At 37.8% G+C, this 22,822-nt stretch overlaps 2 protein-coding genes across 7 annotated transcripts; one reads left to right on the plus strand and one right to left on the minus strand.

The window, feature by feature from the left end:
- The first annotated feature begins 77 nt into the window (after positions 1–77).
- Positions 78–16,735, plus strand: LOC145462402 (serine beta-lactamase-like protein LACTB, mitochondrial). Of its 3 annotated transcripts, none has more exons than XM_081445923.1 (9): positions 78–340; positions 2,561–2,816; positions 4,447–4,637; positions 5,269–5,329; positions 10,383–10,447; positions 11,276–11,508; positions 12,559–12,734; positions 14,458–14,631; positions 16,571–16,735. In XM_081445923.1, exons 1-9 carry the CDS (start codon positions 80–82, stop codon positions 16,732–16,734), a joined length of 1,581 nt encoding a protein of 526 aa, XP_081302049.1. In that variant the 5' UTR covers positions 78–79; the 3' UTR covers position 16,735. The 3 variants fall into 3 exon arrangements, with proteins under 3 accessions (XP_081302049.1, XP_081302050.1, XP_081302051.1); XM_081445924.1 differs by having other exon boundaries at positions 14,458–14,526; XM_081445925.1 differs by lacking the exon at positions 14,458–14,631.
- A 150-nt stretch (positions 16,736–16,885) lies between these two features.
- Positions 16,886–22,599, minus strand: LOC145462420 (dapdiamide synthesis protein DdaC-like). 4 transcript variants are annotated; one of them, XM_081445944.1, is made up of 5 exons: positions 22,523–22,599; positions 19,493–19,927; positions 18,969–19,161; positions 18,456–18,668; positions 16,886–18,122 (listed from the first exon to the last, which is right to left on the minus strand). In XM_081445944.1, the coding sequence occupies exons 2-5, from the start codon at positions 19,918–19,920 to the stop codon at positions 17,715–17,717; spliced, it is 1,242 nt and encodes a 413-aa protein (XP_081302070.1). In that variant the 5' UTR covers positions 19,921–19,927; positions 22,523–22,599; the 3' UTR covers positions 16,886–17,714. The 4 variants fall into 4 exon arrangements, with proteins under 4 accessions (XP_081302070.1, XP_081302069.1, XP_081302071.1 ...); XM_081445943.1 differs by lacking the exon at positions 22,523–22,599 and adding an exon at positions 21,877–22,031 and having other exon boundaries at positions 19,493–19,924; XM_081445945.1 differs by lacking the exon at positions 22,523–22,599 and adding an exon at positions 20,990–21,156.
- Positions 22,600–22,822: the final 223 nt, after the last annotated feature.

The following is a 22,822-nucleotide window of genomic DNA, read 5'->3' on the forward strand; positions in this document are numbered from 1 at the left end:
ATTGCCGCTAATTGACTGGCGGCGCAACTACCTCTTCTCCAGGTCTTCCGCGGACTGAGCGCGCACTTCCTTCATAAACATGGCGGCAACATTTGTAATTTCAAGATCTAGCGTTTTTGGAAGAATAAGGGGCTTGAATCAGTTTTCTAACCATAAATCAACGTTTACTTCGACAAGGAAGAAAAAATCCAACGCTGCCTTTTTACTTGGATTTGGACTTGCTGGATTGGTAGGATTTTCAGGAATTTTATATGGAAAGAAACAGAGGAAGAGGATTACAGCCACAAGTGTCGAAAAGGATAGTCTTGCGGAGGAACATTGCTCCTCACAGTCAGTTTCTGTATCCTTTTACTACCAGGTGTCAGATTTCATCTTATATAGTGTGGTTCGCACACGCCTTGAAAAGTCCTGAAAATGCCATATCCTTGGAAATTTAGATTTCCTCATTGAAACGTCCTGGTTGACAAGTCCTTGAATGTTATAAACTAGTAATAGTTATCACTAAATCTGCCCCCGCTTTCTTTTATTTCTGCTGATTGAAAACAATAAGTATTGAACATTTTTGTATGAACTAAGAATTTTATTTTTTTTTGTAAACTATATCACTCTGACATACTGTTCCAGTAACTTAGGCATCTTACCATGAATATGATCCAAACAATCAACTAAGTTAACTAAACCAACACATTCTGTTTAACTCATTCTATCACTTGATATTCTTTACATAATACTCTCACGAGAGGGATTTACAGCAGAGCAGTTTACCATATCTCGTTAGAAAAGATGCGAAGAGTACTTCCTGAAAAAAAATAGGTTGCCTTCATGGAAACTAATATTTCTTTTACAAAAATTTCACTCAGTAGAACTTTATAGGGGAAAAAAGGTTGAAAAATTATAGCAAAACAAAAATTAAGTCAAACTACTCTGCTGTTCCGAAACAAACCATTTGTCTTGATATACAAGCAAACATATCTCGAAAGCAGAACAAAAGTCGATTTTTTTTTGCGAGATGTAAACAGAAGTATCGCGTTGTAGTCGCCATATATGCCAATTAGAGTCAAGCTTTTTGACCTCAACGAAAACGCTGCAAAACATTTACATTTATATTTGGATCCCTGCAAAGTCACGCAGCCCACACATGAGTCCTACGCCATGTAGGATTACTCAATACAACTAAGCAATCTGAATAAACGAGATGCTAAAGGTAAAACTGGCAATCGGAAGAGTATTTAGCTATTTGGTTGCAATTGAACCACACTGGCCTCGAATTTCTAGTATACTTCAGAATTTCTTATGATACCTTCTGAGTTGTTTTTCTCCCAAAATCCATCTTCAGGATCTTTGAAATCATTTTCAGTTTGTCCTAGATGAGAATCTCAGCCATTTCGAAGCAAATTTATTTGATCACGCTAAAATCGTCATGCAGGCCATATTGTCAAATCAGTCATTAGAGTGTATTTTTGACCTTGAAATGTTGCTCAAAGATGGCAAAACGCAAACTTGTGGTTACGAGAGCCTTGAAATGCTGCTAGAAGATGGCAAAACGTGAACTCGTGGTTGCAAGAACCTTGAAATCAAGAATTTCATGTACCCGACACCACCTAGGCTGGGCTCGATTTTTGTGAGCCCGTGTTCCTTGCCCCACATTGCCCGACCACCGTGCGCGCCTAGTTTCATCAAATCGAGAACGCTTCGCATACAACCACCACATTTCTTACTTTTTTTTTAAAATTCCTTGATGTATACATGCGGGGAATCCTAGGGTACCTCCTCGGGTTTTGGCCTCTGGGCTAAGACCCTGCAGGGGCAATTATATGAAGTAAATTAATTATAATTAATTTTTATTAATTATTAATTATCTGAAGTGCCTTGCAGGACCTTTTTATTGCAAAATAACATTACATTACCATAAAAAAAATTATCAACATTGCTTGTGATATTTACTCTACTTACAGTGCTAACATAGCTTACGATACAACCAACAATACTATACAGAAACTTACATTTAGATAGCTACAATAAGTGGCATCTTGAGTCTTAAGTGCAAGCATAATGACATGTATACTGCATTCTGTTAACAAAGTTCTATTAAGAGGTCTGACACATGTCAATGAAGTGAACCAAAGTAGATTTACAGTATATAATCATGACCAAGATGAGTTGGGTTATGGTACAATATCAAATGAATATTTTCATAATATTTATGATAGTTTCACTGTTGGAGTAGCAGTTATTACAAGGAGGGACACGGAGGGACACGGAGGATGTACACCCCAATTTCAGAACGAAGTATATATTAATTTTCTGTGAACAGTAGATTTCATACTCACATCCCAAAAATGTTTTTTTTTTCAAGTTTGTCTTTTTCTCTGGCCTGTTGTATATTTAAAAATAAATGTCCTATAATAAATTATGTTGGGGTGGTATGATATTTATATAGGGACGTAATGATAAGGGAGGGGGGTTGCTGAGTTGCTTAGCAGGTTATCATTCAACTTTGAAAATCTTAAACACTGTGGTATGAAAAAGAAATCAAATATATCCTTAACCATTGCATCAGAATGTTGAAGAAACAAATAGAAATTATTGCTCATCTTGGACCCTACAATCTGCAATAGAGGAATCACAATCCATCATTAGGTGTATGAAAGAAGAGACTGGCTCTCCTGGAGTTTGTGTAGCTGTGAGCATTGATGGAAAAACTGTGTGGAGTGAAGGATTTGGCTTTGCAGATGTAGAAAATAGAGTATTATGTTCCAGCAAAACTGTTATGAGAATTGCAAGCATTAGTAAACCTCTTACTGCAACAGCTGCAGGTGAGTGATGTGATTCCTTTTGTATGTAGTTCTTTTAAAATTGTTTGGGTGATATTTTGCAGGAAAAAGAACACTTAAGGCTAAGAGGTAGAAGAATGATATGTTCATGTTGTTAAATTAATATATTTAAGTACTTGTGATGATTATAAATAAATTTTGATAAATAATTAAAATATTTTTTTTCAACAAAGAAATGAATTTTGATCATTATGTTTGTTTTATAACTACCGTGAAACCCCATTAATCCGGTCACCAATGGGCCACAAAAATCTGGCCGTTTTAATGGGGTGGTGGCATTGAAGGGATTCTTAAAATAAGAAAATGACATGACTGAGTGTTTGTTCAGATTAATGTTGCAGTTCTTAGGGAGTAATGCTTTAATTATCCCGACAAACACAGGCAATAAACACGCGTTCTATGGCGTAAAGGGGGGAACACCTCTCCGCAATCGGCGTGACAGACGAACCTCCATTGCGTAACCAAATGCCAAACTTATCTTCCCAGCGGTTAATTCTGCACTGGATCGGAGAAGTCGGCGAGGCCAAAAGCTTGCGCGTCCTATTAGCGTAACTCTAAACGGCACTACGAGCTGACCTCCGGTCAGCATCGTGCTAGAGTGTAGACAGTTCTCAAGCCTTACTTATCTCCCCAGCACTACGAGCCGACTCCACCGGCACGTGCTGGATGAGACAAGAAGAGGCATAAAAGAGCGTTAAATAGCGCCACTAAATTAGCGAAAACAAAGCTTGGGGAAGTCACTGCAAGACTTAACCGATAGCGTGTCATGAGAGGTGAACCCCAGTTTATTATTTATATTAATGAACAACAACAATAAACCTCCAAAGGGAGGGAAGGGTGGGAGTTACAATTTCAAGGGCTAACTAAAAGTTACAGTAGTGATATAACGAGCAAATGATGCTAAAGTCCAAGCTAAGACTCTTTTATAGGTAGACAGATGTCTGGGTTTAAACCCATATAAAATCGTGTACCATGAAACGTACAGAGTCCATGCGGCCTTGAACGAAACAAGAATGGGGCTATTTAAAAGACTAGCCATACAAAACACATGATATAGTTAAACCAGACGTTGTTGCAACATGCATACGTGAAAGGCTATTGTGAATATTGTTTAAACTAGACAAGAAAGACTTGTATAATGTTCTAACGCGTAACAGTTCTATTGCGTTACGATTAACAACAGTAAGCTAGTGACTGTATGTAAATAGCGTCACGCTCCATTAACTGCGCTTTAATGATTGACTTTAAAGCTTTAACAGAATAAAGTGGCCCTAACAACAAGGTGGGCGTATTAACAGGTTGATGTACAGTGTACATCTGTTTTAATTTGTGAACACACTGCAATAATATCCAGGAAGGAAACCTTGTTAAAAATGCTAATTGTGACTGTCTATTATAAATTAAATAAAATCAAATGTAACAGGTAACATGCAAATAAATTGACGGAGTTGATGTCAGAGTTGTTCACAGACGGCTGAAATAACCAGTTATTCACAGGAACCCCAGTAAAGCAGTTGTTATGTCCACTCAATTCCATGGATAAGACAACTTCTAAGTTAACCGAAATGACTTCAGCATTCTTGACATTAAACCTCTGTGCTTACTTCATCAGCCAAACTATGGGAAGAAGGGAAGTTAGACCTTGATGTCCCAATTCAAAAGTATGTAGCTTCATTTCCTGAAAAGACCTTCAGAGGGACTCCGGTGACAATCACAACTAGACACCTACTCTCCCATCTTGGTGGAATAAGAGATTATAACAAAAATAAGTCATCTAATGAGGAGAGCAAGACAGAGAACCAGGTATATGCCATTGTTAAAAGTAAGCATTCTTTAATAATTATTATATTAATGTTGTGGCCCACAGTAACAACATAAAACTATTTGGTGGGCAATCTTGGGCAGGGAATGTACTGGTAAGGCTCAGATAAAGCCAACCTGCTGGATGCACTGACTGGATGAGGGGCCTCGGCACTTGGTGCCATGCAGAGGGGGTGCCCCATGCCTGTACTGCAGACATTGTTGCTGGAATAATGTCCTGGGACCAAGTTAACTCAGTCCGGAGTAACAGATGTCCCCTCCCTGATAGGGCTTGAGCACAGGGCTGAAGGGGTGCCACAGGCTGCAATTTCTCCAGCACAAACATTGAGTATGGTGAGAAAGTACCCAGTGTGTGGCCCATAAACTGAGTTAACGGCTGCAGCTCATGTTTTCTTCGTTTCCTTCATGTTCTCAAATGCCTGTCTTGTTTTATCACAGCGTAGTACACAGGGTAGGCTTCTTTATTTGTTATGTCTTATTTGTTGGTCACTCCTGGGTGAATAATGGTAACTCTGTTTATAATTATAGAAAGGGTTGGCCATGTTTTGTTCCATCTCTTAGTGATTGCAGCTTGCTTTATTTTGAATGTTATATCATTACCGGTAATCAACAGAGTAAAAATAGCAATGCCCTCAAAGAACAGGTCATGGCATCTACTGATACAAGCCAGTCAGGTGAGTTTGTCATTGGTTGCAGTTAACTCTGTACAACTTCTTGTTCCTCCCTATTTTATCTTCATAGCTTACATGGAATAATGCTGCATGTACACATGTCAGGTGAACAACTGACTGAGTGTGTAGTTTTGTTCAACACAAGACTGTCATAGCAAATGGTTTGAACCCATGAGTATCAGTAGTTCATATAGTGTGATCGTCTGGGTGAGGGTAGTTCTGAAAAGAATTGTTGTTGGTGACTGACGTTTTGACAACCTGAGTGGAAGTCATCTTCAGAGTCAAGTGAATAGTGTTTGTCAGTTGATGATGTTATAAGTCTGGTCCATCATGCAGGGCTCGAGACTAACGGTAGCCAACTAGCCACAGACTAGTAGAAATTCCATTTTGGCTAGTGGTTTTTGTGCTTCAATAGCTATTTTGGCTAGTGAAAATGAAAATTCGTGAGCACTGGGAGCCCAGAGGAAACTACCGGTAATTAAAAGTTAATTTCAAATTTTTCACACAAGGAAATCGAGTCAAAGCGTGCAGAATTTAAAATATCAGCTGTAATAAATATCATATATAATTTATTGGCCCAAACAAGAACTTTAAATTACTGAAATACGAAAGAATGATTGATTTTTTTGTTTGTTTTTTCCCTTAAGGTAGTGAAATATGAGATACAAAAACCCTCAACTTGTCACGCAACATTGTTTTGTTGCAAGTTTTGGGTGGATGTTTCACATTTTTCACCTTGCGTGATCAACTTGTCGCTCCACAAAAACACGTGTTGCGGGTTGAAGAAAGTTGTTGCGAAAAGTAGAGGGCGGGTCTACTTTGTGCAACAAATTTTGGCTTTGTTGCTCGTTTTTCATCAAACTCAACTTGTCGCACAACGAATTTGCTCATGTTGCACGGCAAGTTGAGGGTTTTGTTTCTCATATTTCACCGTCTTTAGTTAAAAGCGACGAATGACAAACGAACTGCTTACCGCTAATGATAAGTCATGCGTGAAATCATGCGGAACTCTAGGGATCATGTTTCATGCGTGCAGGATCTGGAGGTCACGTACGCTTTCTAAAAATTAAAAAATTCGCAGTTGTTCGAAAATTTGAATGACGCCATATAATATCGATGCCTATGTTTGCAACTTGTAAATAAAGTTAAGATATAACAAATTGTCGTGTTCGTGAGAAATCGTGAATCAGCATTTTGAAAGAAAGGAAGCAAAAAATGCATGGAAGCAAAAAATTTGGTTTTCGTTGTTGAGCGGTGCCTATAATTATAACATCGATGCCTATGCTTGCAAATGTCTGCGTCTGGCTAGTGAAAAATTTGTTTTGGCTAGTGAATCAATCCTGTCACTAGCCACTGGGCTAGCAAGCAGAAAAGTTAGTCTCGAGCCCTGATCATGGAAAAGTCGTTTGTAAGGTGCCGGTAGTTGTTGACATCTGTTAAGAGGCATTTGTTCTAGGTTAGTGTACCAGCTCTCCTGAGTCATTGAAAATAGTTTTTACTGTAGGTTAAGCACTGAGTAGAGACCCAGTCAATGTTGTGGTTTGTCAGTTGATGATGTACGGCAATGTGATTGTTGGCATCACCATTTCTTGTGGCTTGTTTGTGTTCAGTCAGTCTCGTGTTAAGGTTTCTGCCAGTCTCACCAATGTGAGAAGCCTGGCATTCGGAGCATGTGATCTTGTAAACTGCTCCCTGTCTGTTGTTAGGTTCATCCCTGTCTTTAACGTTGGTCAGTAAGTGTCGTAACATAGTTGTAGGTTTGTGGGCTACACGGATGTTGTAGGGCTACAACATCCATGTAGCCCACAAACCTACAACTACAAACTATTTCCAGTGACTGACTCTGGAGAGCTGGTACACTAACCTAGAACAAACGCCTCTTAACAAATGTCAACAACTACAGGCGTCTTACAAATGACTTATCCATGATGGAAACGAAACCAACAAACGGACTTCTAACAGACCAACTTAATTTGATTAACAATAGATGGACCAAAAACCGACCAATTTGACTAAGTATAGATGGATCGAAACTGACCAATGACTGATGACGAACTTTACACAAGTCTTTCAGTCCATACCATCATGGCTAAACTGACCAATCACGTTCAACGGACCAGACTAATAACATCATTGACTGACAAACACTATTCACTTGACTCTGAAGATGACCTCTGCTCAGGTTGTCGGAATGTCAGTCACCAACAACAGTTCTTTTCAGAACTACCCTCACCCGGACGATCACACTATAGGAACTTAAAGACTGTCAGCTGTCTGGAGTAACAGTCTGCCAAGAATTTGAATGACTTTGCACAAACAGTCTGACTACCCCTACTAAAAAAATGGCATATTTCAATATACCAGACAAGTATAAATTTAAATTCCATCTTGGCTCTGAGGCTCAGGGAAGCAGTATGGTCAAGTGGTTAGGGTGCCAGACATGGAATCATGGCCCTTCCTGGCCACCGGCTGGCATTGTTTCATTGTAGATCACTTCAACTCCCAGGCCATGCTGCTCCTGCAACTTGGGATCAAATTTGTTATGTTTCAAGGCTCAAAATAACACAGTCAAGTTAACAGTCAATGTCCTGTCAAGAAGGCCATTGATCTGACTAACCCTTTGTTTGCCAGTCAATTTGACAGGTTAGGTGATCAGGTATAAAAAGTTAAATCATCAAATAGCTTTTAACCTTTTCAATTTTAATCTTGAGTGGTCAAAATGGAGATGTGTTTGAGCAAAGATTTCTTGGATAGTCACATACTAGCAACTGTCAAAAAAGGTTTTGAGCCCTCTGTTTTTGATTTGCAATATTTGCTTGTAATGTCTTTATCATTATCCCCAATAAGAAGATATCGAAACCTATACAGACCAAGTTTTTTTCTGCGTTGTTGAGGTTTTGGGATGAATCAGTAACTTCTTTTGTTTCTTTTCCCTGAGCTTTGCAACAAGTCATAATTTTACTATGTATTGAAATTGGCCTGTTAATGAATGGTCTACCATCAGTCTGATGACACACAGTCAACCAACAGCCTTTAAATTCTTGTCTTATGTGATTGTGGGATTATGTTATGGTTGTAGTAAATAAACACAGATTTCAATAAATTATTATTATTTATCATCATCATCATCATCATTATTATAAAAGGAGATACAAAAGATAATACAGAAGGTAATGATGTGTGTTACAAAAATACAAACAAAAAAGAATTACAGACTATTACAAAGTACAACATTTTGAGTAGGTACATTGCAAAAAAAAAAAAGAAACATTTACTAAATTAAGAATTAATTAAATTAATTAATAACTTAACTAAGTAAGTAAAATGAAAAAAACCTCAAATAACGTCTTTCAACTTTTTGTTGAGATTGTCAGAGGTTTTATTTTTAACTGCTATTTGTTGTGAAGTATTTAATTTGTTCTTAAGTAAAGAAGGAAAGCCGTCAAAGGGTACATCATCGCTGTCTTGGATAGTGCAAAAGATGTAATACTTGGCCACCAAGGTGACATAGTTTAAAATGTCTTTTGATTCTGTGGTGTTATCATGCCAACCAAAAAGGATGTTACGTTCGGTGAGAGTTATTATGTTTTTATGTTTTTCAAACCACCAATTTTGAAATGCAGACCAGAAATTGGAAATCACAGAACAAAAGTAAAATAAGTGAGGCAATGTTTGCGGTTGCATTTTGCATAGCTGACAGATTTCAGAATTGCATAGCTTCATACGGAAAAGGGAACAGCTACAATCATGGTTAAAAGTCCCTGGGACACTTATGTAATTTAACGAATTATCTGTGTTTTACTACTGAAGTTTGAAAAAAGCGCTGCTTTCCTTTTAAAAACATGTTGCTGTTCCCCCTCCCCACCCAATACAATGTTGAAAATCAGAAGAAATTGCAGGTAGTAGTTTTCAACGTTGTATGGGGGGTAGGGGGCGAGGTTAGGTAGGTGAAGTAATGTTCGCGTCTGGCGTGTGCGCAAAAGCATCAAAAGTGCAAAGTGGTCCCAAGACTTTTGTCCATGATTGTAGTTGGAAGTATGCTGTGGATGATTTTATATTGAAAAATTTGAAGCTTTGTTTCGAGCGTGGTAACAAAGGGAAGGTTATAAACTTTCTTCAAGCATTCTTTTGAGAAACCATATTGTAGTGATTTTGGTTCAGCAGTTGGGGGTTGGAAGTAGTGGTCTATAATTGCTGCATAGACAGCACGCACGGTGAAATTCTTAGACAGAGGAGGTTCTTGTAACACGTTGTCATTTTCAATTGTGATTTCTGTACGTTTGACTGTGCGTCTCCAGCTTGGTGGAATGGCACTTATTAAACCATAGTAGGCTGTAAACGAGACATAAAGCTGAAAGATTCGTTGAAATTTGTCATGTGATAAGAAGCTAAAATTTTCATTAAAATTACACTAGGTTAAATAAGACTTGTGAAAAACAGTTCACATCTTCAAGATGTTTATGAACTTAAAATGTGATTGATGCCAGTAATATGGTTAGATATTTACAAATTTTAGTTGATAATAATTTTTTTTAGGTGACAAGAATGTCATAATAATGAAAAATAGTGCTATTACACATATAATAATGTGACTGTATATTTTCTTGTCAATTATTTCTAGTTATGTGGATGTTTGAACATTCTGCTCATAAAGCATGAACTGATCTTTGTATTGTAACTATCACGAATTTTCACATTGAAATGAAAATAACATAGGGTTACATGTAAGTCTGCAGATGAGACAAGTGGCCCATTGGGTCTGAGCTTATCTTGGTTTCTGTAACGTGAAGTGACTAGGAGTATTTCTACTTCCCCCTCCCCCCTCCTGGAAGGGATGCTAGTCTATATAAGCATTAAGTTCGCCAGTACCCATTTATATACCTGGGTGGAGAGAGGCAGCATGAGAGTAAAGTGTCTTGCCCACGAACATGATACAGTGTTCCTGGCATGGGTTCAAACCCAGACCTCTCAATCTGGAGACAAGCACAGTAACCATGACGCCAGCATGCCTCCCTTAAAAATAGGTTGCCAAAAATAAAGTTTTATATTTCTGCAGGTACAGTTAGAAAGAGCTGCACCTGCACACAACAAAGTGATTCACGTGAAGAATTCTACATTAAGGTTGGAGCAAAATGCCCTGAGCGAACAGTATAAAGCTTTTGCAAACCCATAAGCAGAAACATGTTGTTCTAAGGAATACATCCACACACCTCCCATGAATGAATTCTAACCCTCTCCCTACCCCTCAGTTCCCCTCCATGCTTTCCTTTAAAAATGTTAGCATTTGGAAACCTACTCACCGATGGTATTTCCAATGACCTTCCCTGGAGTGAGAATGGATATTGCCAGGAACCACCTAAACATTTAATCTCCCCATCCCAAGTTGAAATAAAATTACAGTTGGACCCCACTATTTCAAACTCAGTTATTTCGAATAACCCGTTATTTTGAACTCAAAGCTATTTTCCTTGGATTTTCTCTTCTGTCATTTACTATTGGCTGTTTCGAACTCTCACTTTTCCAAACATATTTTTCTTTCACCTGCAAGTTCGAAATAACAGGGTTCAACTGTACTAAAATGTATCTTTACCTAAATATAGTGTAGCTATCCACTGCCATAAGTTATTGCAGACAAATAGAAATATTTTTTCTCCATGTTTGGCCAGCAAATGTTAAAGGTGAACTGAAAAATGAAAATAAGATCAAATATCTTTAACTTTGGGGAATGCATTTACCAACTGAAGGTTAAGAACGGATCACAAACTTAAGACATATTTATTTATTTATTTGGTCTATATTGGGGAATATTGGTCTAATAAGTCATCTTTATTGTGGCAAGTTTGTCAACCTTACCTGTGACTCAGTCCATAAACCCAACCAATATTCAGTTCTCCAGTTCAGACCTAACACAACTTCAGTCAATTGAAGTTGTCTTTTCTCTTCTCCTAGGATCATTATGACACCGTAACAGAAGCTATTTCAATTTTCAAAGATGACCCACTACTGTCAGATCCTGGTACAAGCTACTTATACACCACTTATGGGTGGACATTACTGAGTGCCGTCATAGAGGGTGCATCTAGTCAAGACTTCCTTTCCTTCATGAAAAAACTGTTTAAGGAGCTTGGCATGGAAAATACACATGCTGAATTCAATGATAGGATAATTTATAACAGGGCAAGGTTATGTTGACTTCTCAAATTTATTATCCATTGATCATTAAAAATTGATGAAATTTAATTTTGGTAATTTTATTTTGTTCATGTTAACTGTCATTAACTTATAAAAACTAGTCAATGTACACAAACTGTGGACTGTAAACTGCAGACTGGGTGAAAAATTCTGACTGAGGGTAAAATGAAGACTGCAGACCAGGGGGAAAACACAGACTGCAGATTTTGTGCAAGTCAAGTGTATTAGTCATGTCAACATTCTATTTTTGAGAGGTAACCATTAGCAGGCTAACCTGAGCATTATTCAGAGTAACCTGAGTGATATTAAGGCTAGCCAGAATGCTATTCAGGCTAACTGGAATAGAGACTTTTACTACGATTAGCCTGAATTATGCTCAGATCAGCCTGTTTATGGTTGGCCCTCAGTAACGCAGTCTGCATTTTACCCCTGGTCTGTAGTCTGCAGTCTGCAGTCTGAACTTTACACTGATGCTGATTAGTGATGGAATGTTTATCTGATGAGCAGTGAGTAAACAAATGGTATTAACAGTACAATGTCACTAGTATGAAGTTACACTTTAATGCTAAATACCCTGGTAATATTTAAGTTTTCCATTAGCCATTGGATTTTACTTGCTGATTGGATCATTAATATTCTGAAATTCACCAGTTGATGCGGTGTGCTAAATGCACAACATTTTACCATGGTAATGCCATTGATTTATTAATTAGGACTTAGGATTTTCCCATCATGACAGTATATACATGCACTTGACTCTGTATTATTGACATTTGAGATTTAATTAATACCTGCTGATCACTGTCATCTCCCACTACTGGTGTCCTGACACCAATTTGGTGACCATGGTGATGATGATGATGATGATGATGATGATGAAGATGATGGTGATGATGATGATGATGATGATGATGATGATGATGATGATGATAGTGATGATGATCATTGTCAGGTCTTGAATGTATTTGCTGCCATTAAAGACCATAAGATTAGATACTGGAATGTGGGGTCCTGATGTGAAATCTCCTCTTGTTTGTCAGATTTTATCAGCGTAACAGCAAGGGACATCTTGTAAATGCACCATATGTTGACAACTCACTTAAGTGGGGTGGAGGGGGATTCATGTCCAATGTGGAAGATCTGGTTCAGTTTGGTAATTCAATGCTTTATGCCAAGCAGATGAGTTGCGTGAACAAGGAAAACTTTGGCACAACAGGTCAGTAATCTCCTATGGCCAACTATAATATTGTAGTGTAAAAAATATTTTTCTCTTGAATTTTAGAGTGCAAAGCCAGTTTAAGGTCATTCCTCACATTTGCATTGCGCATCCTCACTGCGCATAATTTATGGCATCATTAGTGAGCGCTCATGCACGCGCATATTGAAAATGTGATGGATTTGCCTTGATATTGAGTTCTGTCAGTTGAAAAATGGCTCTAGCTCACCAACGAGCACGGGCACCCCAATTTTTTTTCCAGTCATTGTAATCAACTAATCATAAGCTTTGCGTGAGAAAAGACTGATCTAATTTCTATTGCTGAAAATTGAATAAATAAGAAAAATAACAGATACACTGTGGTCTTTTCTATTTTGCAGTCGGTAACCACGTCAAGAAATTTGGTTCAAATTTTTAATCAAGGATTTAGCTTTCTGTCTGAATCAAACTTAAAACGTTCATTTGTGTCCGACACATTGTACTGACTGTAGTTTAATGGGTGTTCTTATCAGTCTGGGCTCACAAAGATGTTGCAATTACTGGGAATGCGTTCTTATAATAAGCATTAAATAATGCCAAAATGGGGCATTTTCAATGCCTCACTGCTCCTTAATGAGCATGGGCACCCCCCTTTTTTATTTCAAAATTGAAGTTATCATTTGACAAATATTCAGTGGACAAAGTTTGAACAAAAATCTATTGTCACTTTTATTTCAGAGGAATTACCTTAAAAACTGATTTACAAACTCATGTACTCCCATGTGTGGTTTGCTGTCATTCAGGTTTCTTGATAACATTTTGTAATTATTACAGGAAGCTAAGAAACCTTGGAAAAAGTAAATTACACTGAAATCTACAATCGGTTCATCCCTTTGAACCCACTGAAGTTAACTTCTGTTTCCTGAAAGGTCCAGATCAATCTGCTGAGATGGTTGATAGCAGCAGGAAAAAAAATCCATTAGTTGAGACTTGAATTTCACAGCTCACATGATTTTTCAAAACATAAATGTTTGGTGCTGTGAAATATTTTATTCCATATAAGAGCAGCAGTGCAAAAATTTGCCGTACAAACCTTTAAACCATTATTCATAAAATTTAACCACGCAATAATACTGGCTGAAACTTCAATTTCTTGTGCTTCCAGTGTAGGGGTACTTGTGATCTGTTATAGGCATGTAAGCTGGAGATTTGTTATCAGTTGGGGTGGTAAGGAAGGGATACTAACGATTTTAGCTATCAAGGTATCTTATAGGGTTGTTAGACTGAATTGGCTTGAAATCTTTAACATTTCTTGGTAGACAAATGTATTTGATGAGGATATCTTTATCATAATTTAAGTTACTGCCACTATGGCTCTTTTTGCATTAAGAATGGTATCTTGTAGTGGTCAAAGAAAGCTTGATTCATTCCTAGATTAACTAGTCTGCTTTTGGCTGTTTAATTTTAATTTTTCTGGTGAGCATTCCCCACTCCTTTAACTTGGCAATCCTCTCTCTGCCACTCCATTGTTTACAGAATAAAGTGTTACAGCATCTGACCTGTTGGCAGAAACTCGTTGGTATGACTTTCTTGGGTGTCAAGTATTTTATAATTCTTATTATTCATGGTCACTAACTGTTATCACTATACTAAGCTTCCTGTCAACAGTTTAGGTGGATTTAAGAGTGGATATACAATTTAAAACACTTCCATTACAAAGTATCCTGTTTGCATTCCTCTCCAGGATATCTTCCTGGATTTCTTCGACCTGAAACTGTAACTGAACTCTGGAAAATTGTGACCAACACAGAAGGTAAAGGTCACAAAGATGGTGGCTATGGACTGGGCTGGGTTGTCATTCCCAAAAAACAGGATTTTGGCAGCTGCTATCATCAATCAGAAACTGTATTTCATACTGGTATGTTTCTTAGTTTACATACCTTAAATCTAGATGTAATATATCAAACGTGAAGACAGTGTTTGACCACACATCCAAAACACCAAGAAGAGAGTTAAAAATACAATGCGCAGTGGAGTATCTTTGACAAGCTTCAGGGTGTTTGGAATTGTGGCAGAACACTATCTTGAGTTTTTGATATATGATGTATCTTCTCAATCGAAACCAAAACTAAGGAGAAAACAAAGAATTAAAATAAAAAATCTATGCTAATTAAGATCATATATCCAAACATGGTTACAGTCATAATTTCCTTTATTTAAACTTGAGAAATTATTAATGAGTTTGAGAGGATTATTTAAACCCCTCTCACGACGGACTTGTTAGTACACGATGGGTTCTCTGTTCCAGCCCTGCTGAGTTGAAATTGGTGTAGTTGTGTATAACATACAAGCTGTGCTGAAAGGGGTGCTTGGCAGGGATGTGGGAGGCACAATGGCTGATGGTATGCCATGTTTGTCCTTGGATGGAGACCAAGATTCAAACCTGGCCAATGCCTATCTTTTCACCCCTGTGCATAAATGGGGTGTGGGAGTAGCTTGTAATGGTTAGGACACTCCAAATCGAGCAGTCCAGGTTCGAGTCCTGGCCGGGAACATTGCGTTGTGTCTTGAGCAAGATGCTTTACTTTCATAGTGCCACTCCACCCAGGTGTATAAATGGGTACCAGCAAACTTAATGTTGCGGGATAACCCTACAAGGGGCTAGCATCCCATCCAGGGGGGAGAAATACTCCTAGTTGTTTCATGCAACTGAACCCGGGATAAGCACCGGCCTGATGGGCCACTTGACTCATATGCAGATGACTTTACCTCATACTAGAGAAGTAGTCTTAGTCACTACATGCTCTGGAAACTGGAGTTACTCATTCTAATTACAGTCAAACCTCTATTAAGCCACCACCTCTAGAAGGGTGGCTCAAAACAGTTTCCAGCAGTAAGATTTTGGTGGGTCCTGAATTATAACCACTCTTTATCACTTTATGCTACAGTCATGGTATCAAAAAACTGCCCAATCATTAGTGAACATGTTGTTATCATTTTCGTGACACAATAGGTTACCATAGCAACAGTATGACCTGCTAAAAACACCCTTAATTAAAGCTTTATGGGCTTGTAATTCAAAAACGGCACAGTGAAATTTTTTATATTATCAAATTTTAATATGCATGATAAGACGCAACTTTTGACAAAGTTTTAAAGAAATCTGTACATAGGTATCAGATCCACCTTAAAGTTTTGAAAATTTAGACCTGGCATTAATTACTTAAACAAGAGGTTTGACTATGCTTATAGCAATGACACCTTTACTTTTGATTCCTCTTTATTACTTAGCTAGCCAAGCTGCATTATCAAATGCAGTGTAATTATGTGAGAGCATCATAATCCAATGAATCATTGAAATGATGCGCACTCATGGCATCTGAACCTTACCTTCACTATGCCAGAGAAATTTAGTTCCATTGGCAAAGTTAGCTGTGCATCATTGGGAAGTTTGGAGAGCACAAGAAGCTGGAGCTTCTGAATGCACCAGGCTGTGCCTTGAGCAATGCTTTCATTTCTTTTATGCTTTTTCAAACTTCCTTAGCGCATCATAACTGATGCATGTTTAAGCACCAATCAATTATTAACTAGTGCAAACTAGATGCCTGTACTTCTGCAGTCATGGAACATTGTGGAGTCAAGTACATTTTTTGTGTCCTTTTGCTTTAGCAACCCATGTAACCAAAATACACCATTAACAAAATGAAATGTGAATTTATTGTCATAATTAATTTATGACTCATTCTAAGCAAAATGATACTCATTTCATTTAACTTAAGTAACATTCATAAAAAAGCACTAAATGTGTGTCTTTATTATGGTTATAACTTCTTATTTATAAGGCTGTTTTCTTCCAGGGGGTGCAGTTGGAGCTAGCAGTATTTTGCTGATCAGGCCACATCATGTTTACAATAAACCTCCTAAAGGAGTGGTTGTAGTATTATTGGTAAATCTTCAACGAGTGGATCTTGAAAAAACTGCAATGGATGTGGCAGCATGCTTTGAAAAAACAAAACTTTAATCAGCCACTGATTCAACATCCAGTGTTTAGGAGCTTGTTTCATGAGTGGTTTTTGGTGTTGGCAAGTCAACAATCTTCACAGAAACATTTCTCTATTGAGATTGGTGGATTGAAACAGTGCTAACAACTTTTAAAATTCCTTTGCTTGTGGAAAGACAGACTTTGTTTTTATTCACGGAATCACTGACAGCAAAGCTTGTGATATCTATGTGATGACAGTAACATTTTCATTGAACATCACAGAGGTGGCAATGTTGAACTTAAACTTGGCAAATGCAATGAAAAAGGCTTGAATTAATAATAATTCTTGATTGTGATTGGTTCTGTGTGTGCCTGTTTGTCACTTGATTGGCTTGCAATCACATGGGTGTCCAATTACAGGTATCTGAATACAACTTTTTGTAACCAGATACTTGCAATTGGACAGCAATGCCATTTGCAAGTCAGTATATCATGTGCTTAAATGGCTTTCTTGTTAATGTTTCCCTACTGTTTGTAAAACTTATGGAAAACATTTCATGACTTTTTAACCCATAATTTGTCAGTGCAGGTATGATTAAATTAATGCTTAATTGAACCTCTGAATTCATGAAGTAATCAGGTGACTAATTACAAAATCAAACAAGCATGCAGAATAATAATAATGTTATTGTACTTGATCCAATTCCTATTATGAATATTGAGAAATTATTGTTATTCAAAATTGCGAATGCAAATATTATTGTTCAATATGTCTATAATTTATTGTGTAAAATAATGAGTTATATTGGACAGCTGCTATTTTGAACAAATGAAAGTTTTTTTAATCCCAAATAGATATTATTGTGGGACTCTATTTTCATCACTTAAAAGGTAAAAAAGCTAAATGTGAATTTAAAAATCTGCTGTGGATAATAAAAGCCTCACTTATAAAAATTATGAAGTCTAAAATAATGTAATGGGTGGTAAGGCTGAACATCCTAATAAACTTTCTGCTAAGTTCACTCATCAATCAGTGAAGTCACTAGTTTCCTCTCCCCAGTCCACCCCATCCTTCCATGTAAAACCTGTTGATTATCCAACACAGCTATGTCAAATGTTTGCCAGCGAAACCCCATTGCACATGACCACATAGCTGCACGAACATGCTGAATGACTGCTGGCTCAATCACTGATCCATCACCATAGTAGGAATGAAAAGGGAACTCATCATCTGCAATAGTGACATTCTTGTATAGAGGGAGAGCTCTAAAGTAGCTTGCATGATAACTTGTTATTTGATTAAACCATATCTTCTCTCCAGTCACTGGGTGGGGGATGACAGGTGAGTGGAGGTACCAGAATCTCAGATTTTTATTTTGGTCCCAAGAAAAGCTCCATCCATTAGATTCAAGAATCTTTTCCACTGCCTGGTGTATTAAACCATACCTCCACAAAATTGGTAAATAATGATTAAGAAAATTATAAATTAAACAGAGGAAATGGCATGGCTGCATAGAGATAGGAAATTTCTCTTAGAGTGTTACAAAATATACGTCACAAGTGAGCGCAGCAAATGAATGAAATAGTTTTCAATAACGAAATGAAATAAATACCAGACCATTTCTAATCACTTTTGCTACAAAAGGTACAATTTATTATGTATCCGTAGTCATGATGACCTGTTCACATGTAAAGATATCATGTTTTTTTTTCTGATGTTTCATTGGTGTTACAACATAATAAAACCAATTTATACAGACCTGAGCATCTTCCAACCAGAATCTGTCTTGCCAGCTCTTCTGTAGCCCAGCATCTGTGGTTTTGTTTGGCAGAAAAGCTTGATAACGAACTTTCTTTTCTTCAAACTTCCTAATTACCTCCGGATCTAAGATGGCGGTGAGATCTTGGTTTTTTAATAGTACAGTTTCACCACCACAGAATGAGTCTGGTTCTTTTAGGCAGAACATTATTATCTAAAGAAAACGAGCTTTGTTAGTCTTCCCTACAGGTCATGTGAAACCAAGGTAATCTAATATTAGATCATAATTTGATTACAACTTTTTTTCACACTAAGCTTCCTATTTTTCACTCTTGTGATGTTTGGAAATGTGGTCACACACAATCTTTCATGTTTGGTATATTTCTTTTTGATCACAAAAATGTTTCTCCAGATGGTCAAACCAGGCAGGCAAAATCAGCCTCACAGACGGTCACTTTTCCTGCTGCCTGGCCCTTAATAAAACTCCTGGATACCAGAGTAACTTTACATGTACCTTTTTGGGAAAGAAAGGTGAGTATGAGCACTCATTGTGTGGTTCCATAGTAACCTCAGGGGGGTCATCAGAGGCTGTGTAAACATGATCACCCAGTGGGGTCCTATAACCAGTCACTCCATGTTCAAAAAATCTGTAGCCAAGGTTGGAGAGAAAACTTTTGAAATCTTCCATGTTGAAGAGTGGTAGATTCCTGAAGTAATGTCAATAATAAATATTACATTTTTTGTGGTTCAAATAAATTATATGTTGTTACATGTACAGCTCCTGTTGTTGCCGATTACTTTGAACTCTAACCAACTTTCTGTTCATCTAAATTTTAAACCCTGTCACAAAGTTTACCTTAGGTTGTATTGTTCTGGAAAATATTCATACCCCTCCTTCAGAGGGTTTTTTCATTTGAGGTTTGATTACACTGGACATTTAAAAATTATTTCCGGCTTAATTATTTTTTCCTTGCCTTGCAAAACTGCAAAACATGTGAAATATCCACAAGAAAGTCACAAGGTGAAATTATGTGTCACCTGATAAGTATTGCACCATACGATGCAAGCTCTGTGTCAACCAGCTCCCGGCATACATGTGACCAAGCTTTGACGTCAAATTGTTCTGGGTTGTTTACCTTGTAAGCTGTAGGAAATAAACTGCCCTCTTTAGGTCCAGGAAGAAATTCAGGAAATCCCCCAGATGATGATCCAGGTAGGAATAGCCGCTCTGCAATAGGTGGCTTGTAACCAAGGACCAGCTCTTGAGTTGACAGATGGCTAAAGTGGGATGCACTTGACCAAGTTGTAGTTTCAGTGTCACTACTTCCTGTGTGTGTGGAGAAGTTATACTGTGACGTGGCAGCTGGTAACCATGTGAACTTAGCATGGTGTCGCGAAGAGGAGGACAACCCAGATCCACAGCTTTGGATCTTCTTAAAGTTTTGAAGAAGACTTGCTCTGTGCATTTTGCTGCTATAATCAGGAATTTTAACAAAAAATGTTATATCTTTAATTTATTGCTACACAACCTTTGAAGTAGATAATTCTGAGATAGTTTGAGGTTGTTTGCTCATGCTCTGAGTGTGGGCAAATGACCTCAAACTATCTTTGAAATAGAGTTCCATCAGTCAGCACATTTGCAACTAACTACCTGTGACAGGTTTCCTTTAGAGGTTAAAGTCATTTTTTGAAAGCATTCAAGTACCCCCCCCCCCCCCCAGTTTGTTGTCCTCACATATCCACCATCTGATTAGTTGCAGGAATTCTATCATCAACTTAATATTTCACCATCAGTTTGGTATCAGCACAAGTATGAGATTGAGTTTTCATGTGACTTAGAAAAATTATTTAATTTGCAATTAAATATATTACGTTCCCTAACTTATCACTTCCCACTGTGACCAAATCAAGTTAAATGAACCTATACTAAAATCAGGAATAGCAGAATACAAATGTATCGCTAACCACTAACTGTTAACAGCTTCCAGCTGAAAAACTAGCTGTTATCCGTCAAAAGTTAAACTGAAATCCAACTGTAAACATGTACCTGCAGATAGCGTATTGCACACGCAGAACAAGTGCGAGAGATGCAAATGTTTCACTTACAGAGGAGGTGACAGGAAAAAATGTAACGGGCACTGTAAAAGTTTTCAAAAAAGATGAATAACTTTAAAAACATGTGGTTACCCCAACATTTTATGTTATGAAATGGAATTAGCAAGCCTATTCAACTTGTGATTAGTTTCTAGATGGGAGAAAAAGCTATTTAGACTGTGATTTAACTGAACAAGAGGAAGGCTGTCAGAGACGATAAAAGCTTTGTTGCAACAATTTTGTTATTAAAAACATACCAAAAATGGTTCTTATGTTACCATTTACCATGTAGTTTTAGGATCTTTATAAATGTGTTTGCTTTTCTGTATGTAATGGCGAATTCTAAGGAAATCTGTGAAGAAATATCCTTTCAGAAAAATGCTGATGTCAGCATTTTTGTTGAGATTCAAGGTTAATTATCACGAAAAAATGCGTGGCTACCCCCATTTTTCTATGTGGATTCCAATAGTCCTTGCAAATATCTACTTTTCCCGCATGGTACTTTGTATTTAGTAGGCACCGTCCTTTACACGAGACTGTTGTTACGAGATTGAGGTGAAAAGTGGTAAGCACCAGGTTTGAATTCCAACATGAGCTAACTTTCTTGATTTTGTACATTTTTAAAATGGCTAATTCTCTCTGTGAGACGCACCTGCAGGGAATCATGGTAGTTCGTATTCATCAAAACAAATATTCAGTACAAACCAAGCGCGTTTTGAATTTCGGAGTTATCGACATAAAGCTAAGATCGCGTTTGTCGAAAAATATACACTTATCTCTTGATTTTTAGCCATTTTAGGTATTAAAATATTAGGAAAAGTCCTTCTAGATAGCCAAAATAAGTTCCAGATGTTTACACTATTTTCCGGCCGCCATATTGGTGTACCACGGAGGTACACCAACATGGCGTTTTCATACTGGGCTCTGCAAATATCTGCGAAACATTTCAACGAATATCTAAAGTTTGGGGAAACGCACAGGCCTAAAAATTGGAGAAGTGTCTTATTTAGTTATATTCTATAGCATCGTAAGTTCATAGCTTTTTCCACTGGATGGTTTTCGATTTATTTTTTTATTGCGTGACAGTGAAAACGATCTATAGTTTAGCAAAAAAAAAAAAACGTTTTACAAAACCTTACGTTGCGCTGACCTTGCGCGGCATATAATTCATGGTAGGACATATTTGGTCACCATCCCCTTCACACCTTAAATGCTCACCGCAAGCAAACAGCAGTAAATAAATGCTAATCGCAAACAAACAGTATGTAAATGCTAACCGCAAGCAAACGCCAGTAAGTAAAAGAAAACTAAGCCTTTATGTGTCCTACCATGAATTATATCCTCCTTGCGCAGCCCAAAGTAAGGTCTCAAAGAAAGTGCTATCCAAAATTCAGAAGCTCAGTCTCGCAAAAACTGGACCTGGATAGTGCTTGAATCTCCCACCGTTTCTCTCAATTCCCACCGCTAAAAAACCTCAGTACACGTACCTGGGAATATAAAAACTGTGAGTTCACAAAATTTCAAAATCTCTGGAACCAGCAGAGGGTAATCACCCTGCGAAGCGTCCCATAAATATCCAAAGCGGAAGACTTACTCACGCGCGTAGATTTTTGTGTTCACGAAGTGTAACGCAGTCCGGGTCGACGGACTCGTGTTACCGATTGGGCCTCCCCGCATCAGGGGTAATTATGTACACAGTCACGTGTTGGATTCGAAGGAAGACGATTTCCGTAAAGTTCCCGAAAGTTGCAGTTTGGCGCTGTGATCTCGACCCTCTCGCCTTCTACGACAAGTAACTGAGCCTGTGTCACCAGGGATGTATGCTTTTGATAAGACAGGTCTTAATATGACAATAATCTTAGGACCGATGTGGACCTGCTATTAAATTTTTAAACTAACCTATTAAATAATATACACACAAAGAAAATCTCAATACTATGAAAAATCCGGCTTTTAAGAACTAATCACACAAACCTCTTTTAAAAATTGGATATGGTCGAGAGACCTGGAGGCATTGTTAAGTCTTCTTTAAGCAGCTGCAAGCAAGGATGAAGCCTTAGGGATGGCATTCCATCAGGAGCCATAATCGGAAACGGAGACCGTAAGTCTCGGGATTCGCGCGCACCTATGATATGGGACAATTTTTCTATTTTAGAACAAATTGCGCCATCCTGACGTCATATATCCGCGCGGATTCACGCACATGTCAGGGGCTCTCGCGTGGATGTTGTCACGTTGCGTGATCAAATGGTGAGAGTTGAGAGATTCTCTTGC

This window comes from Orbicella franksi, chromosome 12, assembly GCF_964199315.1.
Source record: "Orbicella franksi chromosome 12, jaOrbFran1.1, whole genome shotgun sequence".
Taxonomy (NCBI): domain Eukaryota; kingdom Metazoa; phylum Cnidaria; class Anthozoa; order Scleractinia; family Merulinidae; genus Orbicella; species Orbicella franksi.